Here is an 18786-nt window from a genome sequence, read left to right as displayed (position 1 = left end):
TAGAACATAGAACATTACAGTGCAGTACAGGCCCTTCGGCCCTCGATGTTGCGCCGATCAAAGCACCCCTAACCTACACTAAGCCACTATCCTGCATATACCTATCCAATGCCCGCTTAAATACTCATAAAGAGGGAGAGTCCACTACTGCTACTGGCAGGGCATTCCATGAACTTACGACTCGCTGAGTGAAGAACCTACCCCTAACATCAGTCCTATATCTACCCCCCCTTAATTTAAAGCTATGCCCCCTAAGGTATTCCTTAGGTTCAAACCAGAGGTTCAAACTTCATGTGCAATTCTCAGAGTCAGTGTTTCAGGACTTTCGCATAGTCCTAATATGCATCTGTTTTGTTTCTGGTCTCCAAATTTCCAGAGATTGGAAGATCAGACTGAATGATTCTGTTCCGTGACCTTTGAAAATTTTTTGATCTGAAATGTTAACTGTATATCTTTCAACAAATACAGGCTGACCTGCTGAGTATTTCCAACATTGTCTTTTTCTTCATATTTCTAACATTTTGCTTTCGATGAAATCGTAATGTCTTGCCAGTTACCCAACTTTGCATAAGAGTCCAATCCTGATAACTAGAATTATTTTATTTGTGGGCCAAATGTTACCTCCTTATTTTTGCCTACACTATGACTTAATTTATATTGTATTGCTATCAATAGTTAAAAACTCTGTTAGATCATCAATTTTATGTTTGCCATTATTCAGGCTGATATTGCATTTAACTGGTTGTGAATTTATGTCCGCTTATTTACTGTTAGTGTGCAAAGTACATTTGCTGTTAAAATGGATCATGTTAGATAATAACATCTTTTTGATACAGTTAATGAGCTCCGAGCCCTCTTGCGACATCAAGAAATGGAAGAAAGACCAAGTTCAGCAGTTACGACCAGCACACATCCCATGGTAATACGCAAGTAAAAAAGAGAATATTAATGTTTAAATAAACAAGTTGAAATTTTCTTGAAAATTGGGTTTTAGACTGCAAGTTTTTTGTATGTTCCAGTTGCAAGCTTATTGGTTTACATTTGCCGACTTGGTGTATAGCAGGAAAGCATAAAATTAGTTCAGTACTGTCTTAGTTGCTTTTGTCGTGGAATACTGGAATTCTAATCCAAACAGTCAAGATCACATCCTTAACTTTTATTTGGTTTTACACATTGCATTAGTGAACTATTTGTTCTAAAGCGAGTCACCAGAATAATGCAATGCTGTTTTGTTGTGTATGTTAGGAAGAAAGCATGGAAAATACAGCAAACTTTCTCAGTAATGCCACTGTGTTCCATCCTTGCGAAGAAATGGCACTTAATAGTGAATCGTAACAGTGAAGAAGCCAAAATGTTTCACTAAATCTTAAGTTAGACCACTACATCTCAAACGGAAAAGAAAGTTAATCCTAAAAGTAAATTTTTTTAACAAATGATCATGGACCTTAGTCAACAATGATTGTAGTGAGGTTCATAGTCTGAAATATCCTAGATGAATTGAGTCCATAAGACCATAAGACATAGGAGTGGAAGTAAGGCCATTCGGCCCATCGAGTCCACTCCGCCATTCAATCATGGCTGATGCGCATTTCAGCTCCACTTGCCAGCGTTCTCCCCGTAGCCCTTAATTCCTCTAGACAACAAGAACCTATCAATCTCGGCCTTGAAGACATTTAGCGTCCTGGCTTCCACTGCACTCCGTGGCAATGAATTCCACAGGCCCACCACTCTCTGGCTGAAGAAATGTCTCCGCATTTCCGTTCTGAAATGACCCCCTCTAATTCTAAGGCTGTGTCCACGGGTCCTAGTCTCCTCGCCTAACAGAAACAATTTTCTAGCATCCACCTTTTCAAAGCCATGTATTATTTTGTACGTCTCTATTAGATCTCCCCTTAATCTTCTAAACTCCAACGAATACAATCCCAGTATCCTCAGCCGTTCCTCATATGCTAGACCTGTCATTCCAGGGATCATCCGTGTGAATCTCCGCTGGACACGTTCCAGTGCCAGTATGTCCTTCCTGAGGTGTGGGGACCAAAACTGGACACAGTACTCCAAATGGGGCCTAACCAGAGCTTTATAAAGTCTTAGTAGTACATCTCTGCTTTTATATTCCAACCCTCTTGAGATAAGAGACAACATTGCATTTGCTTTCTTAATCACAGACTCAACCTGCATGTTTACCTTTAGAGAATCCTCGACTAGCACTCCCAGATCCCTTTGTGCTTTGGCTTTATTAAGTTTCTCACCATTTAGAAAGTAGTCCATGCTTTTATTCTTTTTGCCAAAGTGCAAGACCTCGCACTTGCTCACGTTAAATTCCATCAGCCATTTCCTGGACCACTCTCCCAACCTGTCTAGATCCTTCTGTAGCCTCCCCACTTCCTCAGTACTTTTAAGTGAAGAGAATAAGAAGAAAATAAGCAACTGTTACAGAATAAGAATAGCAAGCCAGACCAAATGAGATTTGCTAACATTGGATATCACAACAAAGTGAAATTAAAATATTCAAAATGGTAGTGGAATAGGCAGTATCTACGCTCCTGTGTCCACACTTATCCTCTTTGTCTGCTTTTGTCTTTTTCTTTTTCCTTTTCTCCCCCTTCTTTTCTCGGTTTAATTTAGTTTTCACTCAAACCTACCTGGTAAAGAGAACTCTTCAGTAGAAAGGTGGCTTTGATGGGCTCCAGGGTGATGGGTCTTCAGAGGCAGCATGGCGACAGAGTCAGCTGGTTTGGAAAGCCTGAAGTAGGATTCTCACTTCCTTGTCAAGTCGGCCCCTGGCATGGCATGGGCTAGTGTAGCCTAGAGCAGGATTCTGGCTTGGGCTGGTGTTGCCTGGAGTGGGACCCTGATGGCAGAAAAGGAAAAGTTGGACTCACTTTATTATTTTTTATTTTATTTGAAGTTAAAGAATGATAACATGTGAATGGCAAAGGTACACACTTTTCACTATATTTTCTATTGAATACACATGACAAAAATAAATGATTCAATGACCCTCCAATACCCAGTTGTTCCTAACCAGGCTTTGAGTAACAGACGTCAGGCACGAAGTGTGCAGCTTAAACAGAAATTAATGATTTTTATTATTAATGTTGTAACTTTAGTAGAGCAAAGTAATTAATTGCTTTGTTTAAATGTCTACAATTTAAACCCAACCTTCTTTTGATCATAAACCCAGACAGACATAGTTAAGGGATAAATTAAAAGAAAAATAAGAGTTGTAACTAGCCAGTTCACTTAAGCAGCTTTAAAAGATGGTTCTAATCTTTCACCAAATCCTTGAATAATGAATTGTCACAGGCAAGTGGGACTGTATATCTTGCTTAAATTCCAAAGCTACTGGCCAATGCAAACAGCTTCCACAGATTGCTGGAGACTTTTATTGATGTCTTACTGGGCTGCTTTTCTCAGCATTTTCAATTATTTAATAACTGGAGAGAATGACCAGAACTCTATTCAACAGCTTTCACAACCACACTGCCTTCTGGCTTTAGTTCAATCTTTAATTTTTTTTACCTTTCTTTTCACCATTCTCTTAGACTGATACTGACCAGTCAAACAGTCTTCGATTGACCCTTTTTAGCATCAACGCAGCTGCCAGTCCTTGAGCATAATACTTAACGGGTGCTGAAATGTCCACAGTATTCTTAGAGCAATAATCAACCTGCAATTAACTTTCCACGCCAGTTCCCATAAACAAACTATAGGTTGTTTATTTTCTTTAAATCAGACTGTTGTTGAAATCAACTCATGACTTCAGTTCACAGTTCCAAACCAAAAATGAGAAAATTAAAGAAAAGCTGTAATAGTCCCAACACCATGGTCTCAAGCGCAAGAGCCCACCTCACAGGCTTGACATATCAGCCACCTAATGTTTGTTGTTTTTAAATCCTGACCAGAAATTTAACTTGTACACAGGCTAATGTTTCTGGTACAGGTAAAAATGTTTTGAAACAAATAATTTGGAATATCAGTTTGTGCCCTTGTGTCCTTTAGAATTTCAGCATCACTTCCATTGACTTGTATGTGGCCCATGGTATTACATCTAGAGTATAATGTTCAGTTCTAGTTTTTGAAACATAGAAACATTTTTAAAAAAAGGAGCAAGAGTATGTCATTCAACCTTTTTTTAAGCTTGCTCTGCCACTCAATACAAACATAGCTGATCATTCAACTTAAGCCCTGTTCCTACTTTTGTTCCCATGCCCGTTCATGCCTTCAGGCTTAAGAACTATATCTAACTCCTTGTAAGTACTCAATGTTTACAAGTGAATGCCACGAGCTCACCACACTCTCTCTGGCTGAAGAGATTTATCCTCATCTTTGTCTGAAGTGACCTACTCCTAGATTAAAAATCACACAACACCAGGGTATAGTTCAACAGGTTTAATTGGAAGCACTAGCTTTGAGCGCTGCCCCTTCAGGTGGTTGTGGAGTACACAATTGTAAGACACAGAATTTATAGCAAAAGTTTAGTGTGATGCAACTGAAATTATACATCAAAAAAAACCTTGATTGTTTAAGTGTCTCATCTTTTAAAATGACCATGATAGTTTCACTTCCTTCTTATGTAAATGGCAAAACTTTTTTTTTAAATTAAAAGTTACATTGCTCCAAATCAGTACTCCTATTTTTATATTGTAACTCCCCTAGTCATCAGGAACCACCTTCCTGCAGTTACTCTTTCTAGTCCTCTTAAAAATTTTTTGTGGTTTTCTGAGATTCTCCCTCATTCTTCAAGTGAACATAGTCCAATCCAATCAAGTCTTCATCTCTCAGTCCTGCCATCCTAGGAATCAGTCTGGTATACCTTCAATAAAAGTAAAAGACTTGTATATGCTGGAACGTTGTGTCGGAACCTTTTTTTTTCTAGCCTTCAGAACTCAATATTGAGTTTAACAATTTCAGAAAGTGAACAACCTCCATGTTCATTACCCTTTCTACACACCCATACGTCCTGTCTTGAATGTACAGCCGGTCTGTTTTCAACCATTTACACTTCTCATGAACACCTTAATCAGCATTTATCTCTCTCTGCTTATCTATATTGCAGACAGATTCTAGAAGAGCACTGTAAAGCTGGTTTCTCTACTTGATTTATGAGGAAAGCTGATTTGACAAGTTTTTTTTCTTTCTGGAAACTTACTAACTTGAGAAGGTGATAAGATGGACTTGAAGGAGGCCTTATAATTGTCACAGGTGTCAAAAAATTAATTTCAAGAATGCTATTTTCCAAAGTAGGAATCAGGTTTGACAATTATGGTGTTAAAGGGAAACGAGATTTGGGATTTAAATTAGACGGTAACAAAATTATGTAATAGGTAGCCACAAAGAGTGGTGGAAACTGAAAGCCAGACACTTGTGTACACCAAACAAACAAACGAACTGCAATATATTTACAAGTCAGAATGGTGAGTACCTTGTAGGGGAAAGTGCAGCTGGTGGTGTTTCCACGTATGGAAAGTGTTGTGGTCTTTCCAGATGGTATTGGGTTTGGAAGGTGCTATCTTCGGATCCCTGGAAAATTAGAGATACCTAAGCCCTACATACAAACAACATAACGACATAATCTGATTTTGATGATTTGTTGAATGAAAAATACGGCCCTGACCTGCTTTTATTTTATTTTATTCTGTGGAATTTTTCAAAGCCAGTTGAACTGGCCAACAGGACCTTGATTTAACACTTCACCTCACAATGTACCACACTTAAACTTGTTAATCTAATCAAATCTATTGATGTCTTTGAAAGCATGTACTTCAAAATGAGAGGTGAGTGCTATCAACTGACACTCACAACCAATGTATTACAACCAATATTTTATCTTTCTTTGCATTTCTGTAACTTGTATTATCAACAATGTGAATATTGTTAGTTGTCAGTTAGTCAAAAAAGTCCAAGCTAAGAGGTGTTTCTTGTACTGATGACCTTTTTTTCCATTTTGGTTTATGGCCAGTTGCATTCCAGACATAGTGGTTTTATACTTTTTGTGTAAAAATGATTTTAGCCATCAGTCAAGATCACATTAAAGGGCAGAAGGGTTGAATTGTCTATCCCTGATCCTAATTCTCATGTTTTGATAATTAACCAAACCAGTAACCATCTTTCTCAAATATCAATTGCATTGAATTATTTGTGTAAACTAAGTCTATAAATCTCATCAATAAATGTTTATACATTCACTTAAAAATGTTTAACACATTATCATTACTTATGCATAGATTTACAATTCAATAGAATTTCAATATTTTTGGGCACCTGGAAACCTAGCGTCAGCTTAATGAAGTTCTCACTTAGACATACTTTAACCATCAATACAATCAGCAATTGCAAAGGTTTATGCACTTTAAATATCGCAGAGGTTAATACATTAATATTAACCTTATTTTCAAATGTGTATAATTATGTTAGCACTTTTCTATTGTGTGGTTAGGTTTAGTATTGCTGAGGGGCTCCCCCATGTGGTTAGCAATAGTATTGATTTACTGTTGGAATGTTATTTGTTGTGATTAAAAGGGGACGAGACGTTTATCTGAAATAAAACAAATCCAGCCGTGAATGTCTAATCACATCATTACCCAATTGTTCAAGCGCCCTGCGATATCTAAGAGATCACTGATATTTAACTAGACTTGTGATTATAAGCCATTAGTTCACATATTTAACTTTAGCTTTTTCTGCAGTCATCTTTTTTACTTCTGACCTTTTCTGGTTGGCAGCATGTTGCTTGATTCTTAGTATTTGTTTATTGTAGCATTAATACAGAAGGCATTACCTATAACCATTTGTAATCCCAGTGGTATTTGTCAAGTCACCACTATGAGACTACTACTGACTGCAAAGTGTAAATTAGTTTTTAAGATTTGTTGCTTCTTTGTGAAAAGTGTGTGAAATGGCAAAATATGGCTCCCTGACATCAATAAAAATCCTGGAATAATAAGCAACAGCAGGACGGTAGATAGGAATCCTACAGCTAATAACTCCCCTTCTGATTCCCCAAGCCCTCTCCACAAAGCACATGTTAAGAATGTGATGGAATACTCTCCACTTGCCTGAATGGGTGCAGTTCCAATAATGCTTCAGAAGCTGGATATCACTAGGACAAAGCTGTCCACTTGAATGGCATCATGTTCACAAACATTCGCTCCCTTTACCAATGCTCAGCATCAGCTGTGTGTGCTATCTACAGATGCACTGCTACAATTTCCCCACCACCAGAACAAGCCAGTGTAGCAGAGCTTTGAAGAACAACACTACACAAGGATCAAACCCTGGATACTTCCAGAGACAGACATTTGGTGGAATCTTGGCTAAATTCCATCCTTAATCAGATAAAAGCCAAGTTGAGTGGTGAGGCTTTACTTTCCTAGTTTAGAGGTGTTATTTTGGTTGCTACATTCAATAAAGTTTAAATCATTATTTCAGTTCTGATCAACTAAGATTTGTTAATAAGTAGCAAAATTAAAGGAAACGCGTGATGATTTATCCACAACACCTTCCAAACCCACTACCAACTAGAAAGACCACAATCACAGCTACATGGAAGCCACCACCTGCAAGTTTCCCTCCAAGGTACTCACCATTCTGACTTGCAAATATATCATTCATCCTTCAGTGTCACTAGGTCAATATCATGGAATTTCTTCCCCAGTGGCATTGTGGGTCAACCTTCACCAAAAGACTTGCAGTGGTTCAAGAAGGCAGCTCACCACCAGCTTCTCAAGGATAACTAGGAAAAGGAAATAAATGTTTGACCAGCCAACGCTGCCCACATCCAATGGATGATTTTTTTTAAAAATGTGCCAAGTAATAACAACTGAGTTTGTGTCAGTCATAATGTGATAGAGTCATTCAGCATAGAAATCGGTCCTTTGGCCCACCATATCTATGCTAGCCAACAAACACCAAACTACATTAATCCCATTTATCTGCACTTGGTCCATAGCTTACTATGCCCTGACATTTTTGGTGCTGATCCAGGTGCAATTTAAATATCAAATATTGCCTTGAACTCTCTGTCAGGCAGCAGGTTCCATATTTCGATCACCCACTGGGTGAAACTATTTTTCCTCTGCTCCCCTTGAAACCAGTTGTTCTTCACCTTAAACTTAAGTCCTCTAGTCTTAGACTTGTCTGCCAAGGAAATGTTTATCACAATCTATCTTATTTTTACAAGAATGTTGCCAGGTTTGGAGGATTTGAACAATAGGCTAGGGCTGTTTTTCCTGGAGCATCGGCGGCTGATCTTATTGAGGTTTATAAAATCAGGAGGGGCATGGATAGGATAAGTAGACAAGGTCTTTTCCATGGGGTGGGGGAATCCAGAACTAAAGGGCATAGGTTTAGAGTGAGAGGGGAAAAATTTAAAAGGGGCCTAAGGGACAACCTTTTCATGCAGAGAGTGGTGCATGTATGAAATGAGCTGCTAGAGGAAGTGGTGGAGGCTGGTACGATTACAACTTTTAAAAGACATCTGGATGGGTATATGAACAGGAAGGGCTTAGAAGGATATGGGACAAGTGCTGGCAAATGGGACTAGATTCGGTTATGATATCTGGTTTGCATGGACGAGTTGGACCAAGGGTCTGTTTCTGTGCTGTACATCTCTATGACTCTATCTATGCCTCTCATGATATTATATACCTCAATCAGATATCCCCTCCATCTCCTCTGCTGTGGGGAAAACAAATCCAGCTTATCTAGTCTGTCCTCATAATGGAGACTTTGTAATCAAGGTGACAGCTTGGTGAATCTCCTTTGCAACATCCCCAATGCAATCACGTCCTTCCACTATTGTGGCCACTAGAACATTGTGGCCAGTATTCCATCTGTGGCCTAACCAATGCTCTATAAAGTTGTTTGCTCCTATATTCTACACCCCTGCTATTGAAGGCATGTATCTCATATACTATTTTCACCATCTTGACCACCTGTGCTGATGTCTTCAGATATTTGTGGACTTGTATACCCAGGCCCCTTTGTTCTTCAGTACTGCCTAGCGAGCTACCATTCATTGTGTATATACTTTCCTTATCAGACCTCCCAAAATATATCACTGCATTAATTATCAGAATTAAATTCCATCTGCCATTGCTCTCCCTAATTTACCACCTGATCAGTATCAAAGTGGAGCATAAACCCAATCTCCTCCTTATCAACAAAAACCCCAATTTTCGTTTCACATGCAAGCATACTGATAAAAGACTTGGATGTGAATGTTGCAGGAAAAATGTACATATTAAATAGCAAGGATCACAGTACTGATCCCTGTGATACACTTTTTGCACAGGCTTCGAATCACAGGCATCTGGATGGGTATATGAATAGGAAGGGTTTGGAGGGATATGGGCCAGATGCTAGCAGGTGAGACTAGATTGTGTTGGGATATCTGGTCAGCATGGATGAGTTGGACGGAAGGGCCTGCTTCCATGCTGTACATTCTATGACTCTATCGCCCCTTAGCTTCTATTTATAAGCCAATTTTGGACCCAGTTTGTAAACTTGACTTTGGATCTCATGGGTGCTTACTTTTTGGACCAGCCTTCCGTGTGGAACCTTAAAGATCTTACTGAAGTCCATGTAAACCTCATCAATAGTAGTCTATAGCACAGGAAAAGGCCCTTTTGCCTATCGAATCTACACCAGTCAAAATCACCTAATTATTTTAATCCCATTTCCAGTACTTGGCCCATCACCTTTTATGGGAGAAAGTGAGGACTGTGGATGCTGGAGATCAGAGTTGAAAGTGTAATGCTGGAAAAGCACAGCAGATCAGGTAGCATCCAAGGAGCAGGAGAATCGATGTTTTCTTAGGATTCCTAATGAAGGGCTTATGCCAGAAATATTGAATCTCCTCCTCAAATGCTGCCAGCCCTGCTGTGCTTTTCCAGCATCACACTCTCGACCATAGCCTTTTATGTCTTGGCACTGTAAATATACATGTAAATACTTACTTGTTATGAGGGTTTCTGCCTCCTACACCTTTTGTAGGCAATGAGTCCAGATTTCCACTGGTATATTTAGTCACATTTTCAAAAATACTCAAATTAAGCAGACAGGATCTTCCTCTCACAAATCTGATCTAACTATCCCTATTCAGTCCCTGTCGTCCAGCTGTTGATTAATTCTGTCCTTCAGAATATTTTTCCAATAATCTCCCTACCACTGATGTCAGACTAACTGGTCTGTAATTACCTGACTTATCCCTGCTGCCTTTCTTGAACAGTGAAACCATATTAGATTAGATTCCCTACAGTATGGAAACAGGCCCTTTGGTCCAACGAGTCCACACTGACCCTCCAAAGGGTAACCCATCCACCTACCCTGTATTTATCTCTGACTAATGCACCTAACATTATGGGCAAATTAGCATGGTCAATTCACCTGGCCAGCACATCTTTCCCATCTTTGGATTATGGGAAGAAACCAGAGCACCTGGAGGAAGCCCACGCAGATACGGGGAGAATGTGCAAACACCACACAGACAGTTGCTCGAGGCGGGAATCGACCCTGGGTCCCTGGCACTGTGAGGCAGCAGTGCTAACCACTGAGCCACTATGCCACCCCACAGGTGTTCAGTCAGTCATTTGGCACTTCACCTGCGGCCAGTGAAAAATTAAGTATCTTTTTCAGGGCTCCAACAATCTTCTCCCTGACCTCCCATGCAAGCCTGGCTTCATTTTGTTATGCTGAGAATTTATGCATCTATATGCTACTAAAACATCTAATACTCCTCCCCCTTATTAATCTTAATATGCTCTAGAACCTCACCATCCCAAATGAAATCTCTAGCTACACTGCCTTTCTCCTTTATCAGTACAGATGAGAAATATTAATTTTAGACCTCACCCACGTCCTCTGGTTCCAAGCACAGATTGTCTCTCTGGTCTCTAATAAGCCCCACTCTTTTCCAGCAATCCTTTTGATCTTAATATACTCAAACACCTTGGAGTTTCCCTTAATCCTGTTGGCCAAGGATATTTTGTGGCCCATTTTTGCCCTCCTAATTTATCTTTTGAGTACTCCCTAAACTCTCTGTACTCCTGAATGGACTCAAATGCTCTGTACTTTACATATGCTTCCTTTTTTTCTTGATCATACTCTGTGTTCCTTGACATTCAGCATTTCCTGGACTTTCTGCCCTTGCTCTTCACTCTTAGGGGAGCAAACTGGCCCTGAACCTTCAATATACTACTTTTAAAAGACTTGCACTTTCCAAATATAGACTTGCCTGTAAATAGTTGCTCCCAGTCTATGTTTGCCACTTCCTGTCTTATGATATTGAAATTGGCCCTCCCCCAATTTAGACACTTGATTTCTACACTATCCTTATCCTTTGCCAGAATGACTTTGAAACTTGCAGAGTTATTATCACTATCCCAAAAATGTTCACCCACTTGACCAGCTTCGTTCCCTCGGATTAGTTCTTGCACTGCCCCATCTCTAGTAGGGCTATCTAAGTACTGGCACGAAAAGCTCCCCTGGATGTACTTTAAAAATTCTTTCCCATCAAATCCTTTCACACTGAGGCAATCCAGTTAATGTTAGCACAATTGAAACCCACTACTCCTATAATCCTATTCCTCTCACACCTTTCTGTGATTTTCCTACACGTTTCCTCTTCCACTTCCCTTTTGACTGTTGGGAGGGCAGGAATATAATCCCAGTAAAGTCATTGCTTTTTTTATTTCTGAGCTGTACTCAGATGGCCTCCTCTGAAGAGCCTTCTAAGACATCCTCCCTCATTACTGCCATGATGATGTCCTTTATCATAATGCAATGTCCCCATCTCTCTCAGATTCCCCCTATCAAGCCTGAAATTTCTATACCCTGGAATGTTGAGCTGCCCATCCTTCCACTATAGTCCATCACTAAAGAATGGGGGGGGCCTACCTGTTGTTCTGCAATGCCATTGCTGCCAGGTTATTTTGGTTACCATAGCTGCTCTTATGTGTTAAAATTTCTATATAGCTTGTTTTCTGAAAATGTAGCAGTTGTTTGGTAAAACTTTAATTCTTATAGAATGAAGAGCCTTTACCAGCAGGTATCAGTCATTACCAAATGTGTGATAGTAGATGCTCCTTACTAGAGCATTTACTTGCTCTCCAGTGAAAATCTATTCTTTTCAAATAAAGTACTGTGAAAAACTTTTAATTGCTTAGTTAACTGAATTCATTACATGGCTTTAAAGAAAACATCTATAATTATCCTTGATTTATTGTGCAATAACAGTACTAAATATAAACACAAGCAGTAGTGTTAAACTCACATCATTTATATCTGTTTGATTTAGTAGAAGTCTATAACTGTAAAGTCTGTTTGGGAGAGGGGAAACATAGACTTAGAAAGGATAGGGCAGCTTTTTGGCTCATGTTACCTCAGAGTGGGGTAAGAAGACAAATTCAGAGCCAAACACCAATAATCTCCTGAACCTGACAGAGTATTGAAAGAAGTAGCTGCAGTGATAGTGGATACACTGACCGTAATCTTCTGAGAAAACCTCAGGTTCTGGAAAATTTCTAGAGAATTGGAAAAGTGCCAGTGCAACACCATTATCTGAAAAGGGAAGGAGAGAAAAAGAAAGGTAACTATAGGCCATCTATCTTAATGTCTGTTATTGGGAAAATGTTTGTCTATTATAAAGGATATAACCATAGAATGTTTAGAAATACTTAATATGGTTAAACAGAGTCAACATGGCTTCATGCAGGGGGAATGGTACATGACAAACTTACTGAAATTCTTTTAATAAAAGGATAAATAAAGGGGAAGCATTTGGATTTTCAGAAGGCATTTGACAATGTGCCATCTGTTAGGCAACTTAATAAGATCTCATCCCAGATCCAAGTCCTACCTGTCCATCTTCCTTCCCGCCTATCCACTCCACCCTCCCCACTGACCTATCACAATTATCCCCCACCTGTATCTGCCTATTGCCTTTCCAGCTAACTCCTCCCTCCTCCTTCACCAGCTCCACCCTCACCCCCATTTATCTCTCAGCCCCTTCCCCTTCCACATTCCTGATGAAGGGCTTATGAAACATCCAATCTCCTGCTTCTCGGATATTGCCTGACCTGCTGTACTTTTCCAGCACCCCACTTTTCAAGTCTGACTCTCCAGCATCTGCAGCATTCACTTTCTCCTACTTAATATGATAAGACTCATATTGTTGGAGGTAGTATATTATCATGGATAGAAGATCAGCTAATCAACTGAAAACTGACAGTTGGGATTGGGGCAATTTTCAGGGTGACAGCTTGTAACTCCTGGAATGTCACATAGATTATGCTGGAGCCACAATTATTTACAATATATATTAATGATTTGGATGAGGAAAATGAATTTACTGTCGCCAAGTTTGTGAATGACACAGTAATATTTAAGAAGGCAAATGAAGACGATGACACAGAGTTTACAGAGGAATATAATAGAGATAGATGACTGGTGGTAGTTTAAACTGAGAGTCTCATGTCTCAGGTGAGGGAAGAGGTTGAGAAGGAGGGACCTTCATACAGATAGATGAAGCAAGTGGGCATAAGCTTGGCAGATGGAACAAAATGTGTGGAAATATGTGGCATTGCACTTTTGTAAAATAAGGGAGCTGAATATTATTTAAATGGAGAAAGACTGCAGAAAGCTACAGAATAGTGGAATATGGAAATCTTGTGAATCACTAGAAGCTAGCATACAGGTTGAGTGAGTAATAGGAAAATGGAACAGAATGTTGGCCTTTGTTTCAAATTTTGCTTAATACTCGTCAGACCACTGGACTACTTTGGGCCCATTATCAAAGGGAAGATACATCGGTAGAGGAGGCAGTGCACTGGAAGTCCACTAGGTTGATATTGAGTACGGCAGCATGTCTTATGAGGGGAGGTTAAGTAGGTTGTTCCTGTACTTATTGGAATTTAAACTGAGAATAAAAAATGCTGCCAATCACAGCAGATCAGACACATCCATGGAGAGAAGGCAAGCTAACTTTTTGAGTTTAGATGACTTTTCATCAGAGCTGTGATCTCCAGGAGTTTTTGTTTTCAGTACACATTCCAGCATCTACAGTAATTTGCTCCTCCTTGGAACTTAGAATAATAAGTGGCAACCTTATTAAAATATACAAGATTATTAGGGGACTTGAGAGGATAGATGCAGAAAGATTGTTTCTCCTTGTGCAAGAGTCTAGGAGCAGAGGGCATAATTTCAGAATAAGGGTCACACATTTCACACACAGATGGGGAGGAACTTTCTTTTCTGAAGGTAGTGAATCTGTGGAATAATTTACCAGAGAAGGCTGTTGAGGCTGGGTCATGAGTATATTGAAGGCTGAGATAGACATTTTTAGTCAATAACTGAATCAAGGGTTGTGGGGAAAGGCTGGAGTATGGAGTTATTAGATCAGCCTTGATCACACTGAATGATGGAGCAGACTTGATGGGCTGAATTTTTTTATTCATTCATCGGATGTGGGTGACATGGGCTCGGCAAGTTAGGATAAGCCATTCCTAATTGCCCAGAGGCAAAAGTCAACCACTTTGCTGTAAGCCTGGAGTTGAGTGTAGGCTAGACCAGGTAATACCTTCCCAAAATGGCATTTGTGAACCAGTGTTTTTTTTCCCCTCATGATCGTCAATAGGTTCATGCTCATTATTAGATTCTTAATTCCAGATTTTTATTAAATTCAAGTTCTACCATCTGCCATGGCAAGATTTGAGCCCAGGTCCTCTGAATATAACCTGATTATGTGGGTTGATAGGCGAACAATAATACCATTAGGCCATTGATTCCCCAGCTTATTTTTGAGGCCTACTTCTACTCGATATATCTTATGGTTTTAACTCTGAGTGCATAAAAGTTGGTATAAAAATGCTGAAATTTAATGGGAGTGTACATGACTACAATAATTAAAGACAAATATATGCCACAGTTAGTACCTCACTGAAATACTTAAATTTTCACTTTGCTTTCTACGTTGAAGGCAATGACCTGCTTTCCTGCTAAATGTGACTGCCTTTAATGAGACATTGGAACTTACTTGAGTTCCTAGAGAGTATAGATAAGATGAGAATGATCAGGATAATTAATCGCTTCTAGATTGGAAACTCTTCACTGAACTTAGCAGTTCAGAATGCTAAAGTAATATTCCTTTCTAAGTGATGTATTGTTACAACAAAAGTTATTTTGTACCTTTTTATTGTAACTTTGAAAAGGGGGTGTATTTATAGCAATTTAAAATTAAACTTCAATTGGTGAATTCTTTGGCTGCAACAGGTCCTATAGAAATTGAGAAAATAACTTCTTCAAATCGTGGCATACACTGTATCGTAAGTATATATTTATTAAAACTTGATCTTTTCTTTTCATGTGCAGAGAACAAGAAATGATTTGGATTGTTCCCCATCTATTGATGATCTTGTACCTATTATCAATGACCAGTCAGAATATATCCAACATTTGGAGGCAGAAGTCAAGCTTTTCAAGGTTAGTTGCTTGCATACTTATTTTTCAGATGAGTTATACTTTGAACAGGTAGTTGAAAGGACTTAACTTGGCAAATGTTCGCATGTGGATCATAAAGTAAAGGTTCATAGTTACCTCTTACTTCAATATTGCACTTATCAGTCTTTGCTTGCAAGTATTCAATTGGCGACATGAGTGCTTTCCTGGTGGAAAAAAACATATGCAATAATAAAGTTAATTCACAGTGGTGTCTACATTTCTCTGTCTCACAAAATAAATAAAATATAACCACAGCAATTTGGGGAAAAAGAAGAAAGCAGACCAGAGGTGCAGTAATGGTATCCCTACCTCTGGACCAAAAGGCCTGGGTTCAAGTCCAGCCTGAGGTGGGCAGGTGAGTGGAAGAGAGCTGTATTTTGTTTTTTGAAGTTGTGACGATACTGCTCCTTTAACAAGGTTATGTTGCCCTTGGTTTTTTTTTCTCACGAGGTGGTAAAGGCACAGGTTCCGAAATGCCTGGGTTGATCCACTTGAAGTTTTTAAGTTTAAAAAAAATGCTTGTGCAATGAAAGGGGAGTGGTCAGTTCTTCCAGCTCAGCTTTTCTCTGGTTTGGTTTGGGATTTAGCAGTCTGGATGTTCAGAGCAAGCAGTCAGTCAGTTTTGAGGCTGCTGGTTAAAGAAATAGTTACATGGAAGAAGATGTTCCATGCTGAATCCCTCTGCCATCTCTCTCTCTCTCTCTCTGATATTGCTCCTTTAAGATCATGTGTTTGATATTTTGCCAAGGGGTGTTTATGGGGATTGTTGCAGGAATTTGGAACAGCATCATGAAATTGGGATAATCTGTTGGGTTTTTGGATAGGTTAAGTTATTCAATATTCTCTTTTTTGTTTGTGTTTCATTCAGTTATCTTGCAAATGAATTCTGTTTTATTTAAAACTAAGTGGTTGGGCCAGCTGCATCACTTCTGGAATATCCACTACACACCTGCTTAAAACAACTAGCAAAGTTAGGGTCTGGGCTACTTCTTGAAATGTTTTGAGGGGGTCTCGCCTGGTCCATAACAAAGTATTAAGAAGGAAGGTTTTACTTTGGAGTGAGTCTGTTTACATATTGGGGTTTAGATTAGAGTGGTGCTGGAAAAGCACAGCAGTTCAGGCAGCATCCGAGGAGCAGTAAAATCGACGTTTCGGGCAAAAGCCCTTCATCAGGAATACAGGCAGAGTGCCTGAAGGGTGGAGAGATGTTTACATATTGGGGGCATCCATTGTCGCCTAAAATTGGTGACCTTTTTTTCTATCAGCCTGCTCTGGAGAGCCCACCTCCCTTGCACCCCCCCAAGTGATTATTTACTGATGCAGAATCTGATCACAGTACCTATTGCAATTCACAAAAAAGTGACTTGAATAATTGGTTAGGTATTCTTTGAGATGAATTATGATCCTGCTTCAGAAGTGAATGCAAAACATTGAGAATCATTTTTATTATATGCTCAAAATGGGAACATCTCCAAATTAACTTGTTTAATTTGAGAGAGTATGCAATACGTGAGATATTCTGCTACAGAAACCACTATAACCTGAGTCTTCTATATAGATGAAAGTTGAAAATCAGCATTTCTCTTGTTTCAGCAATTTACGTGTGGAGTGATGTACAACTCCAGTGCCTTAGCCATCTTGATTACTGCTGTGATATTGTATATTTAATGGTGTACAGTCACTTCTGCTATAATGTAGATCCATTCTCATGCAATCCCGTGTTGTGAGAAAATCGCACAATAGCAGCACCATTTAAACTAATGGGACTGGAATCAATACACATTTCAAAAGTTTGTGATTTAGAAACAGTGTCCCCAATTTGTCAATCACGTTACAGCAAATTCACGTTAACAAAACATGCGTTGCAGCAGAACGACCTATATTGTCCATTTGAGGGATCATTTAGACACTTTAGATCCAATCAGCTAGATTGCATTTTCAATGGCATGCCATTCATCAAGTAAGGCTGTTTAGACCATTTTGTAATTCTGTCCCTTTCTTCAGAGCCTCTGACTTGCTGTTTGCATATTTAGATGTGTCTTTTGTATCAAGTGTGTGTTAGTATACCAATTCAAGAATAATCTTTTCATCTGTTTACATATTACATGGAGAGTATAAAAATAGCACAGACTAAATTAGTAATGAAGCATGGATTATTTACTGTTTTAACTTACTGTGATTAGAACACAAGAGCTGTCAAATGATTGAAGAAAGGTCCTGCTTCACTGAAAAGGTGGTCTGGCTTTTCTCAGTCTGACAGAGAAGCAATGTGGTGTTGAGAGAATAGTCATACAAGATGGAAACAGATGCTTCAGTCCAACTTGTCCATGCTGACCAGTTTCCCAAATTAAATGTCTCATTTGCCTGCGTTAGGCCCATATCCCTCTAAACTTTTCCAATCTATATATCTGTCCAAATGTTGTAACTGTACCTGCACCTACTACATTCTCTGACAGTTCATTCCATAGTCAATTTCAATCATCAGTAAAGTGGGTTGTCAACATTATCAAGAAGCACTTGTTCAGTAATAACTGAAATAACTCCACAGAGGCCAGTGTCCCTTTACCTTTATCTACATGTGGAGAATCCTTGGCACTGATCTAGCTCCTTCAGTGCCAGCTCTCAGTGTGAATAGAACCTCTAACACTCCAGTCAGCCACAGCTCCCTGAATTGACCAGATTAAGAGCCCAATTAGAGAACTCCTGTTCTATGAGGTCCACTGGCTGACCTTGTTACAACTACTACAATAACCTGCTCAATGATGTTCAGTTTGGATTCTGCCACAGACACTCAGCTCCTGACTTCATTACAGCCATGGCAGATGAGATTCATTGGAAAAAAAGTGTAATGTGATACATTTTGTTTGGAAGAATATTGACAGTCAGCATAAAACATGGAGTGGACAATTTGAAGGTGGTGGATGAAGGAAGAGAGCGACCTGTCAGTATATGTGTGCAGATCATTAAATGTAGCAGGACTGGTGGAAAGAATAGTAGGTAAAATACACCGTATCTTCAGCTTTATCAATAGGGGCACAGAGTACAGGAACAAGGAGGTGAGGTTGAACTTGTATAAAACATTTGTTAGACCTCAGCTAGAATCATTGTAGTGATTGTGGCAATGTCAGCCAAGTGGACCTCATAGAACATGAGTTCTCTAATTAGGCTCTTAATCTGGTCAAATCAGGGAGCTGGGGCTCAGTTGTGAACATCTCATTATGTGAAAGGTGTGTATGATTTGGAGAGAATGCAAAGGTTATTTACAAGAATGGTTCTAGTAATGGTTCA

General features: G+C 39.3%; 1 protein-coding gene across 1 annotated transcript in view; it reads left to right on the top strand.

Annotated features, from left to right (window-relative positions):
• Window positions 1-18786, top strand: part of sdccag8 (SHH signaling and ciliogenesis regulator sdccag8) — a 357014-nt gene that overhangs the window by 13545 nt on the left and 324683 nt on the right. Inside the window, 2 exon segments of the mRNA XM_072580466.1 lie at window positions 837-919; window positions 15370-15480. Coding sequence (XP_072436567.1) covers window positions 837-919; window positions 15370-15480 — 194 coding nt within the window.

Source organism: Chiloscyllium punctatum, chromosome 11, assembly GCF_047496795.1.
Source record: "Chiloscyllium punctatum isolate Juve2018m chromosome 11, sChiPun1.3, whole genome shotgun sequence".
In the NCBI taxonomy this organism is placed as follows: Eukaryota; Metazoa; Chordata; class Chondrichthyes; order Orectolobiformes; family Hemiscylliidae; genus Chiloscyllium; species Chiloscyllium punctatum.
Note: the sequence above shows the minus strand (reverse complement) of the source record. Positions and strands in the feature narration are given on the sequence as shown.